Genomic DNA, 15,709 nt, shown 5'->3' with positions numbered 1-15,709 from the left:
TTACACTTTCTCAGCTTTACTTGAAGGATGTGAACATAGACTAAGCAGACGCATGTGCCCTTCTTTATGAAAACTCTGCTTTGCTGAGCCTTAGCCATTCACCACCAGCCGTCACCTTGCATTTCCTAGTCAAGGAAGACAACTGCCCTGCTAATCTGAATGTTTAAGCCCAGAATGTTAAACTGAATTGAATTGATTTCACTAGACTGTATTCACTACTTCTGGGGGAAAAAAATGTTTTCTTGATTTCAAATGCAGTATTAGGAGAGGAGTAGTACTATTAAAGAAAAGAAAGTAAGTCCATTTGAGGGTTTTCCAAAAGTAGTAATTTTTTAAAAACAATGCAGAGAAGCTCAAGCATACTAGAGTGGATTTTATCTGTTTAAGACTCACAGCACCATCCTTTTTGTGACATATGAAGTCTTCGTGTTAACAGTTAAAATTTATCATCATGGAGTACCTTCCGTGGGAGAGTAATGGTTCCCAAGGACATGGTCTGATGTTCTAAAGGCAGCCAGATATAGGATGCAAGGGCTTATTTTACAAAATAAATTAAGCAAGATAAATTACGCAGCAATTTAAACTGTCATATAAAATGTTTTGAAAAAAGAAAAAAAAACACTCTGGTTTTAAGGACAATATAATCTTAAAACTGGCATGCATCATTATGCAAAATACTCCATTTGTTTTCGCCTTTCTGGTAGAATTGGTTCAATGTTATTACTTAGCCAGGGACAGAACTTTTCTAAAACACTTCAGTCATTCACCAGAACTTCAGTCAGGCATTCAACTCAATATAAATTGTCATCACCCAATCAAGAGCTTTTCACAGGAAAAGAGACTGTCTGACTTGATCCTTTTTATATTGCTTAATCCACGGTTCACCTTAGCTTGGGATTTTGAAAATTCTTTCCTCAAGCACAATGATAATGGTCTGTTCAAAGTTACTCTAACTTCATTATAATTAAAGTAATTGCTCTAATTCTTGCTAGAATGTTTCTTCCTCATTTTGATTTAAACCTTGCTAAAGGAAACATCACAGATGGCAGTAGGCTCTCCAGATACGAAATGTCCGTATCAGGAGTTGTGCTTCCGATGAAACTTTGCCAGTAGCTTTGCCCACCGCAGACAGAAGTGGAGAGAAATCATCCGCAGTCCGTGGCCCAGGAGGTTCTGTCTCAGAGCCTGTGGAGTGTGCTGCACAAAGTGGGAGGGGAAGGGTAGAAAGCCCTAAGACTAAGATAAAACTCAATTAAAACAGCTCCTTATTATAAAATCTATTTCTTGCTCTCCACAATATCGTTTTTCTACTATAATACATTTATTGCACCTTACAGTTCATTTATTAAAGATGTTAGATACCTATAACAACATTTTTTCTTATTGTTAGACATAATGTTATAGTTATTTCAAGGAAGAGAAAACATTTTCAAGGAGGAACATTTTAATTAAACACAATCAAAAAAAAAAAAAAGAGTGGCCATTTTTTTTTTTTTTTTTTGATGCCAGGCACTTTCCCGTGCATTATCTCATTTAATCCTCCTAACTATGCAAAGAAAGTTTTCTCATTCTCACTTTTGCAGCTGAAAAAATCAAGGCTAAGGGAGAGCAGAAGCGTATGCAAGGACACACCAGTACTAAGTGGTGTGGCCTAAATGTGAATCTAGCCAGTATTCTTTCTACTACACCACTTGATACTTATTTTTCTGTAATTGTGACCCTTATAAGGCATGTACAGCTGTTCTGTTGCAGTAAATTAGGAGAAAAGACTGTCCCAGATTGCTCAGTATGAAGGGGTTTCCTCACATGAGGGAATTTGGTGCTAAAACTGAGAGAGTCTCAGGAAAACAAGGCAGTTGGTTACATTTAAAGCTCAAAAATATTCAGTGGGATGGGTTCATTTTCATAAATTATATGAATAGTCTTTCAACACTCCAGAATAGTATAATTCATCATTTATTTCTCGATCTAGTGGTAAGTAGGGGTTTTCCCAGGAGGCTTACTCCAGCAAGCTCTCCTGCCTTTCAGGGTCTCTTCTCCTCTTTCTGATCCTTACCAGGTGTGGGAATTTGCCTTAGGAAAAGTGACACCTTTAGAGTACAGTCGACCCTTGAACAGCATGCTTTTGGAATGCACAGGCCCACTTATCCGTGGATTTTTTTTTTCAATAAATACAGTACAGTACTGTAAATGTATTTTCTCATCCTCTTGATTTTCTTAACATTTTCTTTTCTCTAGCTTGCTTTATTGTAAGAATATGGTATATAATACATATGACATACAAAATATGTGTTAATTGGTTATATTATTGGTAAGACTTCTGGTCAGCAGTAGGCTATTAGTAGTTAAGTCTTTGGGGAGTCAAAATTTATATGCAGATTTTTGGCCATATGGGGGTCAGCACCCTTAACCCCTGCATTGTTCAGGGGGCACCTGTAAATATAGACTCTCCCAAGGTGACCACAGAGGCATGAATGAGAGGTCTTTCCCCAAGCCCAGCCCAGATTCTTTTATGTGAAATCATTGCCCAGAGAAAGCTCAGTGCTCCCAAATGAAAGCTGAGAATCTGGTTCTATGGTTTTAGATTGTTCCAGCCAATGTGGGAATCCAAGTCCACTCTAAGGTGTGAGCCCCTGTCCTACAATCGTGCTGGAGAGAGCACCCTTCCCATTTGGCTTCTCCTGTGCCCCAGAGCTGCATGCCTGCCATGCTCCCATGTGCTGAGCTGTACAGGACAGAGTGGGAGACTACTTGGGTACAAGCCCGCATGGCCTGCTAACTTCCACTCTCCCTCCCTGGCTTCACACTTCCTAGAGTGGAATTTGCCTAATTATAGGAAATAGCTGGGTGCAGCACTTATTAAAAATTGGACAAACCCAAACCAGCCAAAACTGATTTTAAAACAAATAGATATTTTTAAGAAAATAAAAGGAAATATTAATGTAATAGTGAATTGCCTATATTTTCACTCTTACATTACTTACTTTAGGGGAGTTGAAAGTTTCAACCCATAATCCCTTTCACTCTCATTTTCTAAGCAAGGACACATTTTGCCCATAGTCAAGATAAAGAGTCTCGACTGCTTCTGTTATAGCTTCTCTCCTTGCAGAGCAGAGGGTGGAAATTCAGACTGATTCTGTTTGTTCGACACCATGCTCCCTAAACTGTTGGAAAGCACCCCACAGCAGACATGGATTAGCGTATATTCCTAGACATGTATATAGACAGAAGACACGGGGCTTTGTAGAGATGATGCAGCCTAGAAGCAACTGGTCCCTTTCTTGGGTAAAGGAAGACTTCTAGTTGGGCAGACACAGGCAGCCTTTTTATACCAGAACATATCCGGAGTGCAGATAAACACACTTGACTGGATCTCCGGTTGGCAAATTACTGGACTTCTGTAAAAACATCAGAATAGAATAGACAAAGGAAGGTCAATTTGCTGGTGCCAGATTCTCATTAAGAAAATTTTAATGAAGCTGCATTTGTGTTTTTGGTTCCTAGGGGAAAATAAGCTGGTAGGGGACCTTCTGGTCTTAGGAGGAGCCACGTTATACGGTATCTCCAACGTCTGGGAAGAATACATCATCCGAACCCTGAGTCGAGTGGAATTTCTGGGGATGATTGGACTCTTCGGGGCTTTTTTCAGTGGAATTCAATTGTGAGTAAAAATAATAAGAAATTCAGACAGGAGAGACTCTTGGGGCTTATTCTAATTATTTTCATTAAGGTACAGTGGGTCTTTTTATTTTATAAAAATCAAGGCTGGAAACCTTTCACTAACCTCCTCCATGAAACCTGAAAACTCAATATTTTTCTTAGTAAATTTCTTCAAAACTAAAGAAGTTTATTATCAATGATTAGAAAACCACCTAGTTGACTTTGAACACAATTTACAAGAAAACAGTAGAAGTACATTGATTCTCCTAAGTCAGCCAGTGGTTTTACTTAGAGAAGTAGAATAACAAAGTATAAATGCCATGATTTGATGCACTTCTGAAAAGGGACACCTGCTTACTACTGACAACTCCTACTAGAAAACTTATAGTTTAAGTTGGTCCTTTCCTAAGTTTGCTCTTTTATTGCCCATGGATTTGCCTGAAGGAACCATATTTCAAATTCATCAATTAGAATAGTTTGGTGTTCCTCTTTTCCTTAAACAGATGAAGATGAAACACAGACATTTACCAAGCATCAGAAAGTCCAAAACACCAATTTTGCAGTAATCCTGCATTGGAGCATATAAGTCATCACTGACTAGTGCCTCAGAATTGTAGTGAGAGTAAGTGTCAGACAAAGCATACTTTTCCATCAATAAAGACCGTATGTTTTAGTTTCACGTAAGGGGTGAAGAATGATGGTATGGTCCCCAGTCTAATTTTACCAAATCCTTTTCTACAAAGCAAGTAATTCTAATTTCACCAAATCCCTTTCTGCAAGGCAGGTGCTTTGTAATTGTTTTGGTTCAGTATCTGAAATTATTTATGGAAGATATTTTGGCATCACCTTAAACATGTTTTGCCAGTAGGCTGTTTCCAAGAATCCTCCAAATTTTGGTATCCCGAGATACAAGGGAAAAGCTCCATAGCAAACAAGGCACGAATATGGGGAAAGTCTCTGAAAAGGATTTATTTTTGATTGATTTTGAAAGTGGGATGGCACTTTAAAGTTCCTAAATTTGGTGCTTCAGCTTTGTGAGAGGAAAAGAAATTGCCTGGTTCAACTATTCATGGCCAACATTTTGTAGATAGATGGATCATTTTATGGATTATTATTCTTGAATCCAAAAAACATCATCAGATATCCAGTACTCATTTGCTTCAGGTACAGTCCATTCGAGCTAACGGAGCCCCTCAGTGCCACTGCTGCCAAAATAATGGAAGTGGCACGTGGCTGTGGATGGCAAATGGGGTGCACTGAGGGTATGCTGCAACCAACGTATTTCTGCTGGAGTGGGGCCAGCTTCCCCTCCGGGTCCTCTTCTAGAGCCGTGGTTCTCAAAGCATGTTTCTCTGGCCAGCAGCACCTGGCACCGCAGGAGACCTTGCCAGAGATGCACATCTATGGGCCCCACCCAGATCTGCTGAACCGTGAGATGGGGCACGAGAAACTGTTTCAACATGCTTTCCAGATGGAAAGCTTTTTTGTACCGTACTTTTTTGTACCGTAAGGTTTGAGAACCACTGCCCTAGAGAATCCTCAATCAGAAAACTGACTTAAAACAACAACAACAACAACAACAACAAAAAACCGACAACAACAAACCTGGTTAAACCTGCAAGCACAGAAATTTTCCATACCTCACCATTGGCGTCTAAGCAAGAAGAAATCAAGGCCGCAGGCAGACTCTTTGGGGAAAAGGCCAGTGGAAGGTTGGAGCGCCACCATGCCCGCTGACACCCTCACGCTGCTGGCCACACCTTCGGGGGAAACCTCAGGCTGCCAAAGTAGACTTCCCTGGCCCTGGCCCACGGTTATCTTTGCAATGTGGCTGGTTGTTTTGTGACTTGTATAAATCTGGTAAATGAAAAAAGAAGAAAAAAAAAAGGAGGACGCATTATAATCTTGCTCATCGGGTCTGCTTTCTTTGAATTTGCAGAGCCATAATGGAGCACAAGGAGCTGTTAAAGGTGCCCTGGGATTGGCAAATAGGTAAGGAGTTTGCTCACCTAAAAACGCTGTTTTTAGTCAACCTGAGGGATATGTTTGAAGAGTGGTGTGTGTGGGCATGGGGCAGGAACCATGAAAGGGTTCAGAACGCAGAGGACAAAGGAAAATGAAATCCCTTGTCATTTTAGGAATTCTTGTACACAGCGGGAGACTAAACTGTGTGATTCATAATGTTTCCTAATTGAGCTTCTGCCCGTTATCATCGTCAAGATGCCATGAGTGTAGACACAGAGGTATGGTATTAGGTTAAAGACCAACCAGAAAGAGAAAATGCCCAGAGGCAGTGGTGGGACGTAAATGACAGCAATTTTCTCTAGTAAAGAAACACAAAACTGATGTGATCATCAAAAGTGGCAGTTTAGTAAAGGGGAAAAAAATGAACAAAAAGACATAAAAGAAAACAATGTAATGGGTGTTTTGAGCCCATAAAAACCTTTTCAGAAGGGAGCACTTTGCACATAAGAAATGGTTAATTGATCTCCGGGTGGACTTGGTGGAAAATACGAGACACGCTTGGAGCTAGTTAAGAGTCATCCAGGTTCCAGATTCTCAGATTCCACCTGTTTCGAAAATCACTTTTCTCTTAAGAAAAAAAAAAAATAGGACAAGGATTTAAGATCCTGGGCGATTGCTATAATGATCACACGCAGGCCCTAAAAGGAAATGGCATTTAAAACCTTCTGCCTAGATATCCCTTCAGTATCTATGCCAAGACGCATGGGGGCCAGCGGTGAGCACAGGGCTTGGCTTACAAGGGTGCTTGGAAAATGCTCGCACTGTGAATGTGGGTGCGAGGTGAAGCCAGATCGCCCACACTGAAGCTGGCTGCTGGAGCCACCTCCAGCGTATGTGAGTTTTGATGAGACTGACGGCTTCAGTCAAATTCTGCTCCCACCAGCAAGGACAGCAATGACATAAGCTTCCCGGCACCACTTCACCTACCCCCGACCTGGAAGCATCCAAGGCCAGCTTGCTGCTGACATAATCCCCCCTGAAGGCACCCAGCCAGCTACAGAATCGGGCATGACTCTCCCTGGGCGTTATCGCTAGTGACTTCAAGGGCTGACCAGCTCTTGTGTCTGTCACAGAATCCTGCCATTTATTTTCTTTTGAGTTTTGCTATAGAATGTTACCATTTAATGAAAATCACTAGAGGAGGGGGTGCGGGGAGGAGGGGAGGGGCAGCCGGGAAAGGAAACCAGCTGCAGGTTACAGATGCATTTGCCTTTGGGACTCTCGGAGCCAGGAAACAAAATGTGACCCGTACTTGGTAACACTTCACCCGCAGTGGTATAAATTCATTTCATAGTAATAGTCACAGCAATGATCGAAAATAATTTGTCCTCTAATGATACGGATGTCATGTGCATGTCCACCGAGGTCCTATTCTAACTCAGTTTTAGTTAAATGTGGCGTCAAAAGGTAGTTTTACTCTTAACTCTCCTATTGCCATTAAACTGTCAGTCCCCTGTAGTCCAAGCTGATGGAAGGCGGTATAAAAGGAATACGTTATAGAGCCATCAGTTTAATTCCTGGTTGGAAATGAGGCTGAAATGGGCAAGAAAGGAAGCCAGATGTTCATCCTTTTCTTTCCAAAGTGTCGATAGGGCTGGGTTTAAGATTTTTTACACGAGGGCTACCTCTGTCCTCGTTACCTCATCCTGACCAACTACACAGGGTCATGGTTTAGCTCAGTTCTGGGCATATAACATTCAGTGAATAAATGTTTACTAAATGAGTGAATGAGTGAATGGCAAGCAAAGGGGATGGGGCTTGTTCTGCCCTCTCTCATCTTTCAAAATATAGACAACAGCAGGGAAGTGGTGGGGCAATAGCGGGAGGTCTAGCCTTGACGTTGCTCTTTCTTTCTGGAGAACCGGGAGATGGCATACTAGCTCTGGGGACCGAGAGGCAAGGAGCTATCAGGTGGGAGTGAGCGTCCTCTCTGGCATCCCTGCACTCCTTGGGAAGTCACCCAAGAGTGCCGAGCTCTGATCGCTGTGTCTGGTGGAAAGCTCACAGCGTCTTAGTTAAGAGACCAAAATCTAAGACTCTTCATCTCCCACCATCTGTCAAAGTGTTTCTCTCCCTCCCCTCTGTCCACATCAGCAATCCCCCTCACACGGTCTCTTGGACAGCTCATGCGGTTGACATTTTAGCAAAGTAAAAAGATTTTTTTTCTACGGAGCAAGTGGGATAATAAATGTATTTTATATTTTCTGCACTTAGATTCCACTATTTTCCTATAACACTTGCAAGATCTGGAGAGTAATTCAAAGCAAGAAGACCACCTTTATTTTTGTGTGCTTTCTTTTTTTTTTTTTTAAAGATTTTATTTATTTATTCATGAGAGACAGAGGGAGAGAGAGAGAGAGAGGCAGAGAGAGAAGCAGGCCAGGGAGCCCGATGCAGGACCAGATCCCAGGACTCTGGGACCATGACCTGAGCTGAAGGCAGATGCTTAACCATCTGAGCCACCCAGATGCCCTGTGTGCTTTATTTCTTTGTTTTACCCTACCCAACAGAGAGCCTGGGTCTGGTTATGTAATCGTTAAGTTCGAGTAAAATGTACGACCTAACAGCTCAAATGTCCTGTGGAGCAGGTGTGTTCAAATCACCGTCAGAAATCTAATAAATGGCTTCAACATTCCCTTTATCCCATTTACCATATTGTGTTAAAGGACGTGTGAACAAACACAAACTGATGTGAGAGCCGAACGTCAAAGAAAAGAAAAAGTGTGCTGTGGGTCATCAAGCACAGGTTCGTGGTATACAGGGGGCTCTTCTCAGCTCTGGTGGGTGATGCTCATTTTGGTTTTGGTTTTCTCCTGGAGGCCAAAGTAAGAGACTTGACCTTTCCCTGCAGTTGGAGTAGCGGGACCACGGAGCGGGAAGGACCTTGAGTATAATTAAGAACGCACCCTTTTTACCAAGGTTGAATCAGTGGCCTGGGGAGGTGAGGCCACCAAGGAGGCACACGGCTGCCGGTGGGGGGGCGGGGATGGGTACAGATGTGCTCTCTCTGAGCAAGCCCCGCCCACCTCGGGCCCTTGGCCGACTTAGCCTGATGCATATGGGCTAAGAAGCCATCTTTAAGAATTAAAAATAATGTTTTAAAAATCTAGTATATTCAAAGGCAAGTGAAAGAACGTCAGTGGGGTCACAAAGGGATGAGATAAAATATATTCAGCACACACGGGCACACGCGTACATCATATCTAAAGGTATATCAGAAGTCATACATCATGTATGTGCCATGTATACATTATATAAACAATGAGATGCTCATTAGAATCACATCGGATGCTCCATCAAAGCCCTGTTTCTCTTCATAACAATTAAACAATATAGATTGGTGGTATGTGCTCAGAATTTAAAGTCTGGCAGCCTGTGTCCTGAGGGCAAGTTACTCAACCTCTGTATGCGGGTTTTTCCTGTTTCTTCACAGATCTATCTGTTTCTGACCCTTCCTCTGCTCTGGATTGCAGAGGCTGACTCATGCAAACTACACGTTCCAGGCTGCCCTGTTAAGGGGCTTCCAACTAGATTTGGCCAATGGGAGGCAGTAGGAGGCTGGAGGGTGGGAGGAAGAAAGAAACCAGGGGGTGTCTCCCTGTTTCTCTCTGTTCGGGGTCAGGTCTCTAGAAATGGTTGAGTGCCCTCTGAGTGATTGATTGTACCTTTGCTGGGCTTTCCCCTTCTGACCCCTGGGAACATGGCTTCCTCCCTGGATCTCTCTAGTTCCAGGAGTGTGAATAACTTCCTGCTATTGCTAATCCTGATGAGGGTGCCTCATCATCCCCTTTCCCCTTCTCTCCCACTCAAGCACCTTTGTGACTTATGCCGCATATTAAATATCTTCTATTGAACCTGTGGTATGGACTGTTTCTTAACTGATCCACTCTATTAGCCTATTTCCTTCCCTGTATAAAAAGGGTAACAATAGTAACGGTGTTCTATGGTTATAGATATTAGTTAATGCATCTAAAGTACATGGCACGTAACAAGCACACAATCGATATGAACCGATAGTATTCTTTCTAGTTTCTTTAACTTAAATCTCTTTAGTGCGTGAGGACAACAGCTACCACATGCTATCTTTTGAGAGAGAGAGCATTGCAAAGAAGAAATGGCTATACACGTACCTTGTCTGTAAAGGTAGTTGTTGCAGCCATTATATATAGCTGCCAGTCAAAAACTTACTCAGTTCATTTGTTTGATCACATGGATTGTTTGACTGAAAACCCTGCATGGACAGCACATTGGGTCTTCAGATGTATTGCGAACATCCACGAACTAGCTCACGTCCACCTCCGAACAGCACATTAGCAAATTGCACCAACACTGCCTCCCCATTTCAGCGTGATCATGAGTTCATGTGGCTGACTACGCTCTGCTCGCAAAACAGGATGTTCCCACGCGAAAACATTGGTTGACCTAGCAAAGCGGTGAACTGTGATGGCATAGATATTCCATCCCTGTCCCCCTAAATTTAATTCCTGTAGTTTTTAAATATAGGCTTAGAGTGCTTAAGCTTGAAGCACCCTGACGTCTCCTGATGAGTAGAGCGAAACTCTGCAGTGGATCTAGTTCTCTCCTCTCCGTGGCTCACCAGTCAGACGGTCACCACTTCTCTGAGCCCGCTAATTATATATCCAGCTCCTTCCTGGACAGATCCTCTTGGGTGATGTGTAAGCGTCTAAAACTAACGTGTGCAACACAGAGCTTTTTATTTCCCCTGAAAACCTGTCCTCTCTCCATTCTCTGCATCTCGGTAAATGGTGCTATAGTTCACCCAGTTTCTAAACTAACCAGAAACTCATGAGAACCCATGGGTATCGTTGCTGGCCCCTTTCTCCAGCCTATCACCAGGGCTTGCTGAATGTCCCCAGACCCAGCCACTCTCCTCCATCTCCACTGCCATCCCGAGCAGAGCCACCAGCCTCTCTTGCCTGGACTAGGACACTGCCCTTCTCGCCGGTCCTCCATGCTTTCTCCCACCGGTCCCTTCTCGGCATAGCAGCCAGAGTCCTCGTTTAAGGATGAGGGTCTGGTGTTAGCCACCTGCTACCAGCTCAATGGCTTCCTCTTACAACTAGAACAAGATGTCGATTTCCTTCCTAGACCTACACAGCCCTGCGTAATCCATCCTCTGCCTAATTTTCCACCCTCATCCCTTCCCACTGCCCCATTCTGTTCATTCTGCACAGATGTCCTGGCCCCTGGCAGCTCCAGGAACACATGAGGCCCTGTCATCAGGGTTTTTCATTTGCAGATCTCCTTGCCTAAAATGTTCTTGCCCTGGCTCCTCCCTGGCCATCTCCTTTCAGTCCTTCAGCATTCAAAGGAAATGCCGCTTGCACAAAGAAGCCTTAGCTAGTCACCCTTAATGAAGCAAACCCCCTGCCATTCCCTAAAATGAACGTTTTTTTTCCCCCGTCTTAGCATTAAAGCAACCCTAAGGTTCTCCTCTATTCTGTTTTCCATTGCTTGGCTAGCTGAGGATAGAGTAGGTCCTCAGGGAATACATGGTTGAATAATTGAGTGAATATAAAACGTCAGATCCCACATGTGAGAGTCTACAGTGTGCCAGGTAAGGTGATGGAAGGGTAGGATTCTGGAGCTTTTGAGCTCAATCATATTTAATTTAAATCAGTGATGCAATTAAAAAAAAAAAAGGCTCTGGTGCCTGGACTATGTTCTGACCAAGTTTGATTTTTAGTGGAGTTTTAGTAGATTAAGGATATAGCTTGTTCTTCATCTTTTAATCCCAGATTTTTTGAAGGAATACTGAATTAATTTTATGTCTTTTCCTGCACTGATCATAAATTAGTACTGCACTTTTAGTAACTTGGTTAAAAAGAAAATGAATTATAAGTAGCATGAAATCCAATTACAGGAGAATTGACTGTTTTTAGGGAATTAGAACTTGTGATGGAGTCAGAAGCTATCTGATATTAGTATCGCAGAATATCCGCAAGAGGACTTCTACTTGACCGAGCAAGGAAAGTGGTTCTTCCAGTTTCCTCTTAGGGCATTTCCACCACACTAGAGGGGGCTATTGTACTGAGTTTGCTTACTTAAAGTTCAGAATAATCTTTTCCTATAGATTTGATGTGGCTTTCCTTAAACTGAGAATCAGAAATGTATAGGATGATATTTATGCCCTTATATAGTTTTCATATGGGAAAACCAAATTTCTCTTCGGAGGAATCACTTGTATTCATAGTCAAAGGACTAGGTGTCCAGTACCTACTAAATCCTCCGCAATTCACAGGATTCAGACGAAGCAATCATCTCACAGCCCACACCAGACATATTTACTCAAGGATTCCTTTGGAAAGGTTGGATGCTTTTATTATATTAAAATGCCCAAAGATCCACTGAATTATGTTACTTATGCTTATTCTTTGCTTTATTTTGTCAAGGTAGAGAATGAGCATTATTTTTGTACATTTGTATTGTATCTTGACCTAGTAAAAGGTAAACCAAATTCTGCATTTAGCCATAAACTCCTGCTTGGGACCCGGCAAAATTGTGTACTTATGGAATTAGTACTAGCAATTGTATATCTAGTTATATTGAGAGAGAATTTTAGAGGATGAGAGGCTGACCATATGGCATTTTAGGGACTTTTTTTTTAGTCTTTCTGTTTTACACTTAGTTCTCTGATGGTCTATGAAGCACGTACCTAACAACTTCTAAAACAGCAGGGCCTACATGTGAGAACCCGCAGTATGCTAGGGAAGATGAGGAGGAAGTGGGACTCTGTTTAATGGGGTATAGGACTGAGCAGGATGCACAATCTGGAAGAAATTCACAGGTCATCTTGTGCTTGGAGAATGAAGTGGTCTGCCCAAGGCCACCCAGTTAGGATTCCAATTCTGACTTAGTCCACATCTCTGTGATATGTAAGCCCTTCCATCTTGAGGGCTACGTAGTTATTCATCACTGTGAGCAATACGTGGAACCCAGTAGTTTTGTTCCCATTTTGCAAACAAAAAAGAGAGTAAAAAAAAAAAAAAAAAAAACACTTTAAAAGACATAGATAGTAAAAGTAGAGTACAGCACCACTGGAAGTAGAATTAAGAAGGCTTGACCCCATATTCGGACTCTAGCCACTAAGAGGCACTCCTTCCCAGAAAAGGCAAAATATCAGCTATGTGGTGCGGAGCAGAAAGTTCATTTTCCACATGAAGATTTTTACTTTTTATTTTATGTTTTAGCTGTCTATTACCCAATAATAAAATCCGTTAGCAGACTGAAGAAAAACTCCTGTGTGCGAGGTAAACGGTGCATGCCGGCCCCCTTCTCCCACGCGCTGGGGTTACTCAGAGGCCCCGGAGGAGGCTGTCAGTCACTTCTCTTTCCTCTCCCCTCAGGACTGCTCTACGTTGGCTTTAGCGCCTGCATGTTTGGTCTCTACAGCTTCATGCCAGTCGTCATAAAGAAAACCAGCGCCACTTCGGTCAACCTCTCACTGCTCACAGCAGATTTGTACAGCCTGTTCTGCGGACTGTTTCTCTTCCACTACAAGGTAAGTTGAGTCAGTGCTCCTCTGTGAAGACAATACTTGGTGGGAAATATCACATATAGGTGGAAATGCCCTGCAGTAGAATGCCCCTTTTGTGCAGACAAGTGGGAGTGCAACTCTGTTGCGCTCACCCCCCCCCCCCCCCGCCCCGCCCCGGGATCTAGGTATTCACATTTCCACTGGAACACAGAGGCAACATTTTGTCACAAGAGACCAGTAACCACAGGCACTTGAAAGGGAAAAAGATAAAGGAAGGGCTTTTGGATCGTGGGAGACAGTTTTTTCTGATACCATTCACCCCAGAAGCTTACTCTTTTTCCAGCCTAAAGCTAGGAAGATTTGTACAATTCCCAAACTAGAACCACAAAATGGATTCTACCAAAGGCACTGGCAGGGTACATTCTCATTGGAGCAAAGATCCAGTGCCTGCAATTTCTGTTTTGCAGATATTTTTATAGCAGGCATGAATGGGAAATGCTAATGCACTCGAAATATTGTTTCTTCACCGAAAGATTAGGGGTTGGAGTAAATGAATGCAGAGAACTTGTGAAGCATTTACAGTTCAAGATATCAGCCCAAGGAAAAGAAGGAAGTGTTCTGTCTAAAGATAGCAGTCTCTTCAAATGCAAGACTACCCACACGCTCACCCACGGCAGGCAGGACTCATCCGTTATGGCTCACTGAAGTCAGATGCCATCTTGTAAACACCGCGCTCACTTCAGACATTAACAACTGATTAGGATTGGTATAGGAGAAGAGACCCATTTCCCATTCCTTAACTTGTCCTATAAGATAAGGGTCAGCGGGGACTATGACCAGGGTGAAAATGGACGAGTATGAAGTATCCAAACCAGGTAAGACCAAACTAGGACAGGGAAAGAGGAGTGGCAGAAGAAAGAGATATTACTCCAACCACTTCTAGCCAAGGGCTTCATCAGTGATGTTACAGTTAACACCACCAGCCCATGGGTGTGGCCAGCTGATGCCTCTCGGTGGGCAGGGCATCTTCAACCAGGTCAAACTGGGTTTGGAGGTTCCCTGAGAAGCGCTGAGCTAGAGGGAGTATGTACTTGAGATGACCCGAGGTAAAGCAGCGGAAGTGAATATTCGGAAATATGACTGGCTAAGCCAGTCATAGCCAGGAGCCAGACTAAGTAGGGCAGGCAGGGGTGGAAAAGCGGTCACAAACAAGGTTAGCAGAGAGGACCAGAAGCAGATCTGGAAGACGAGAGGTGGAGAAAATGGCCATGGCAGAAGACAGGGATAATGTGCCCAGTCCCTATTTTACAAGGAGCCCTGTGCCCAGTGTGGTGGCCAAAATGACAGCTGAAAGAAATGGTGTAGGACTAGACAGCCTTTATACATCTTTTGTGATTAGTTTTGTCTAGATGGTCCCATCTCTGTCTCCTGAGCACACCCTGGTCCTCACTAGGGCAGAAAGAAAAGTCACAGCCCATTCCCCCATTGCTCCCCGCTGCACAGCTGGGAGGACCAGCTTCCCTGAGAAGCCCCCGGCAACACACCCAACTCTTTTCCAGAGCCCTGGTCTTACGGTACGGCACAGTGGCCGTCATTTTTCTTCTCTATGCTACGGTCAGGCATCCACAGCTAGTGTGTTCCCAAGTGTGACTTGGATTGCCAGCAGTGATTCCTGTGGCTGTTTCGATAAGCTCCTGAACTAGACAGATCTCCTGAATCCTCCTTAAGGAAAGATGACTGGAACCTATTCTGACTGAGGACCGCAGGTGCTTCTTGAGCAGCCAAAATCCAGTCCGGTCCTCAGAATCCCTCATAGCAGCCTTCCCAAGAGTCTCCTTTCCCCAGAAGGACTGGCTCACCCTTCAGATCCATGGGCCACACCTCTGAGCCACAGAACCTGAATCTGGGGATGTGTCTGGGGAAGTCTGCACTATTACTAGGCTCCCCTGTGAAGCTGATGTTCTCTGACAGCTGGAAGGGACACCTGAAGAGCGCCCATTCCTATTGGAGTGTCTCTCCTTACGCTTGCACTGACATCCGGTTAGACCTGGGGCTCTCCTCGTGAACGAGCGTCAGTTCTAACTCTCTGCCATCCATCTTCCCCTCCCAGGCTTTGTGGGCTACTACTTACTTAGGATAAGGAAGTTTGCTGAAGAGGAAGCCATGTAGTAACCCTTCATCATGCCATCAGAAGGGAGGCTGTGTTAGCTGAAAATTGTGTTCATCAATTTGGAGGTGTCATGGCTGTTTTTATTTCTTAAAGCAATGTTTCACTATATACATATATTGTGTTGCTATCTAACAGATACATTTCTTTAATGCAGCGATGGATTCAACACAATAAGTATTTTCTCTAGTTAAAATTGATTCCTATTGTCTTTTTTTAAAATTAAACTTTCAAGATAATAATGGATTCACATGCAGTTTTAAGAAATAATACAGGGAGATCCCCATTTGCCTTTTACCTAGTTTCCCCCATTGGTAACATCTTGCAAAACTATAGCACAACGTAAGGATATGAACACG

General features: G+C 43.3%; 1 protein-coding gene across 1 annotated transcript in view; it reads left to right on the top strand.

The window, feature by feature from the left end:
* Positions 1-15,709, top strand: part of SLC35F1 (solute carrier family 35 member F1) — a 388,048-nt gene that overhangs the window by 344,832 nt on the left and 27,507 nt on the right. Inside the window, 3 exon segments of the mRNA XM_035728712.1 lie at positions 3,505-3,661; positions 5,600-5,652; positions 13,053-13,207. Coding sequence (XP_035584605.1) covers positions 3,505-3,661; positions 5,600-5,652; positions 13,053-13,207 — 365 coding nt within the window.

The sequence above is a fragment of the Zalophus californianus genome, chromosome 7 (assembly GCF_009762305.2).
Source record: "Zalophus californianus isolate mZalCal1 chromosome 7, mZalCal1.pri.v2, whole genome shotgun sequence".
In the NCBI taxonomy this organism is placed as follows: domain Eukaryota; kingdom Metazoa; phylum Chordata; class Mammalia; order Carnivora; family Otariidae; genus Zalophus; species Zalophus californianus.
The sequence above is the reverse complement of the archived record's forward strand: the minus strand, read 5'-3'. Positions and strand labels throughout refer to the sequence as shown.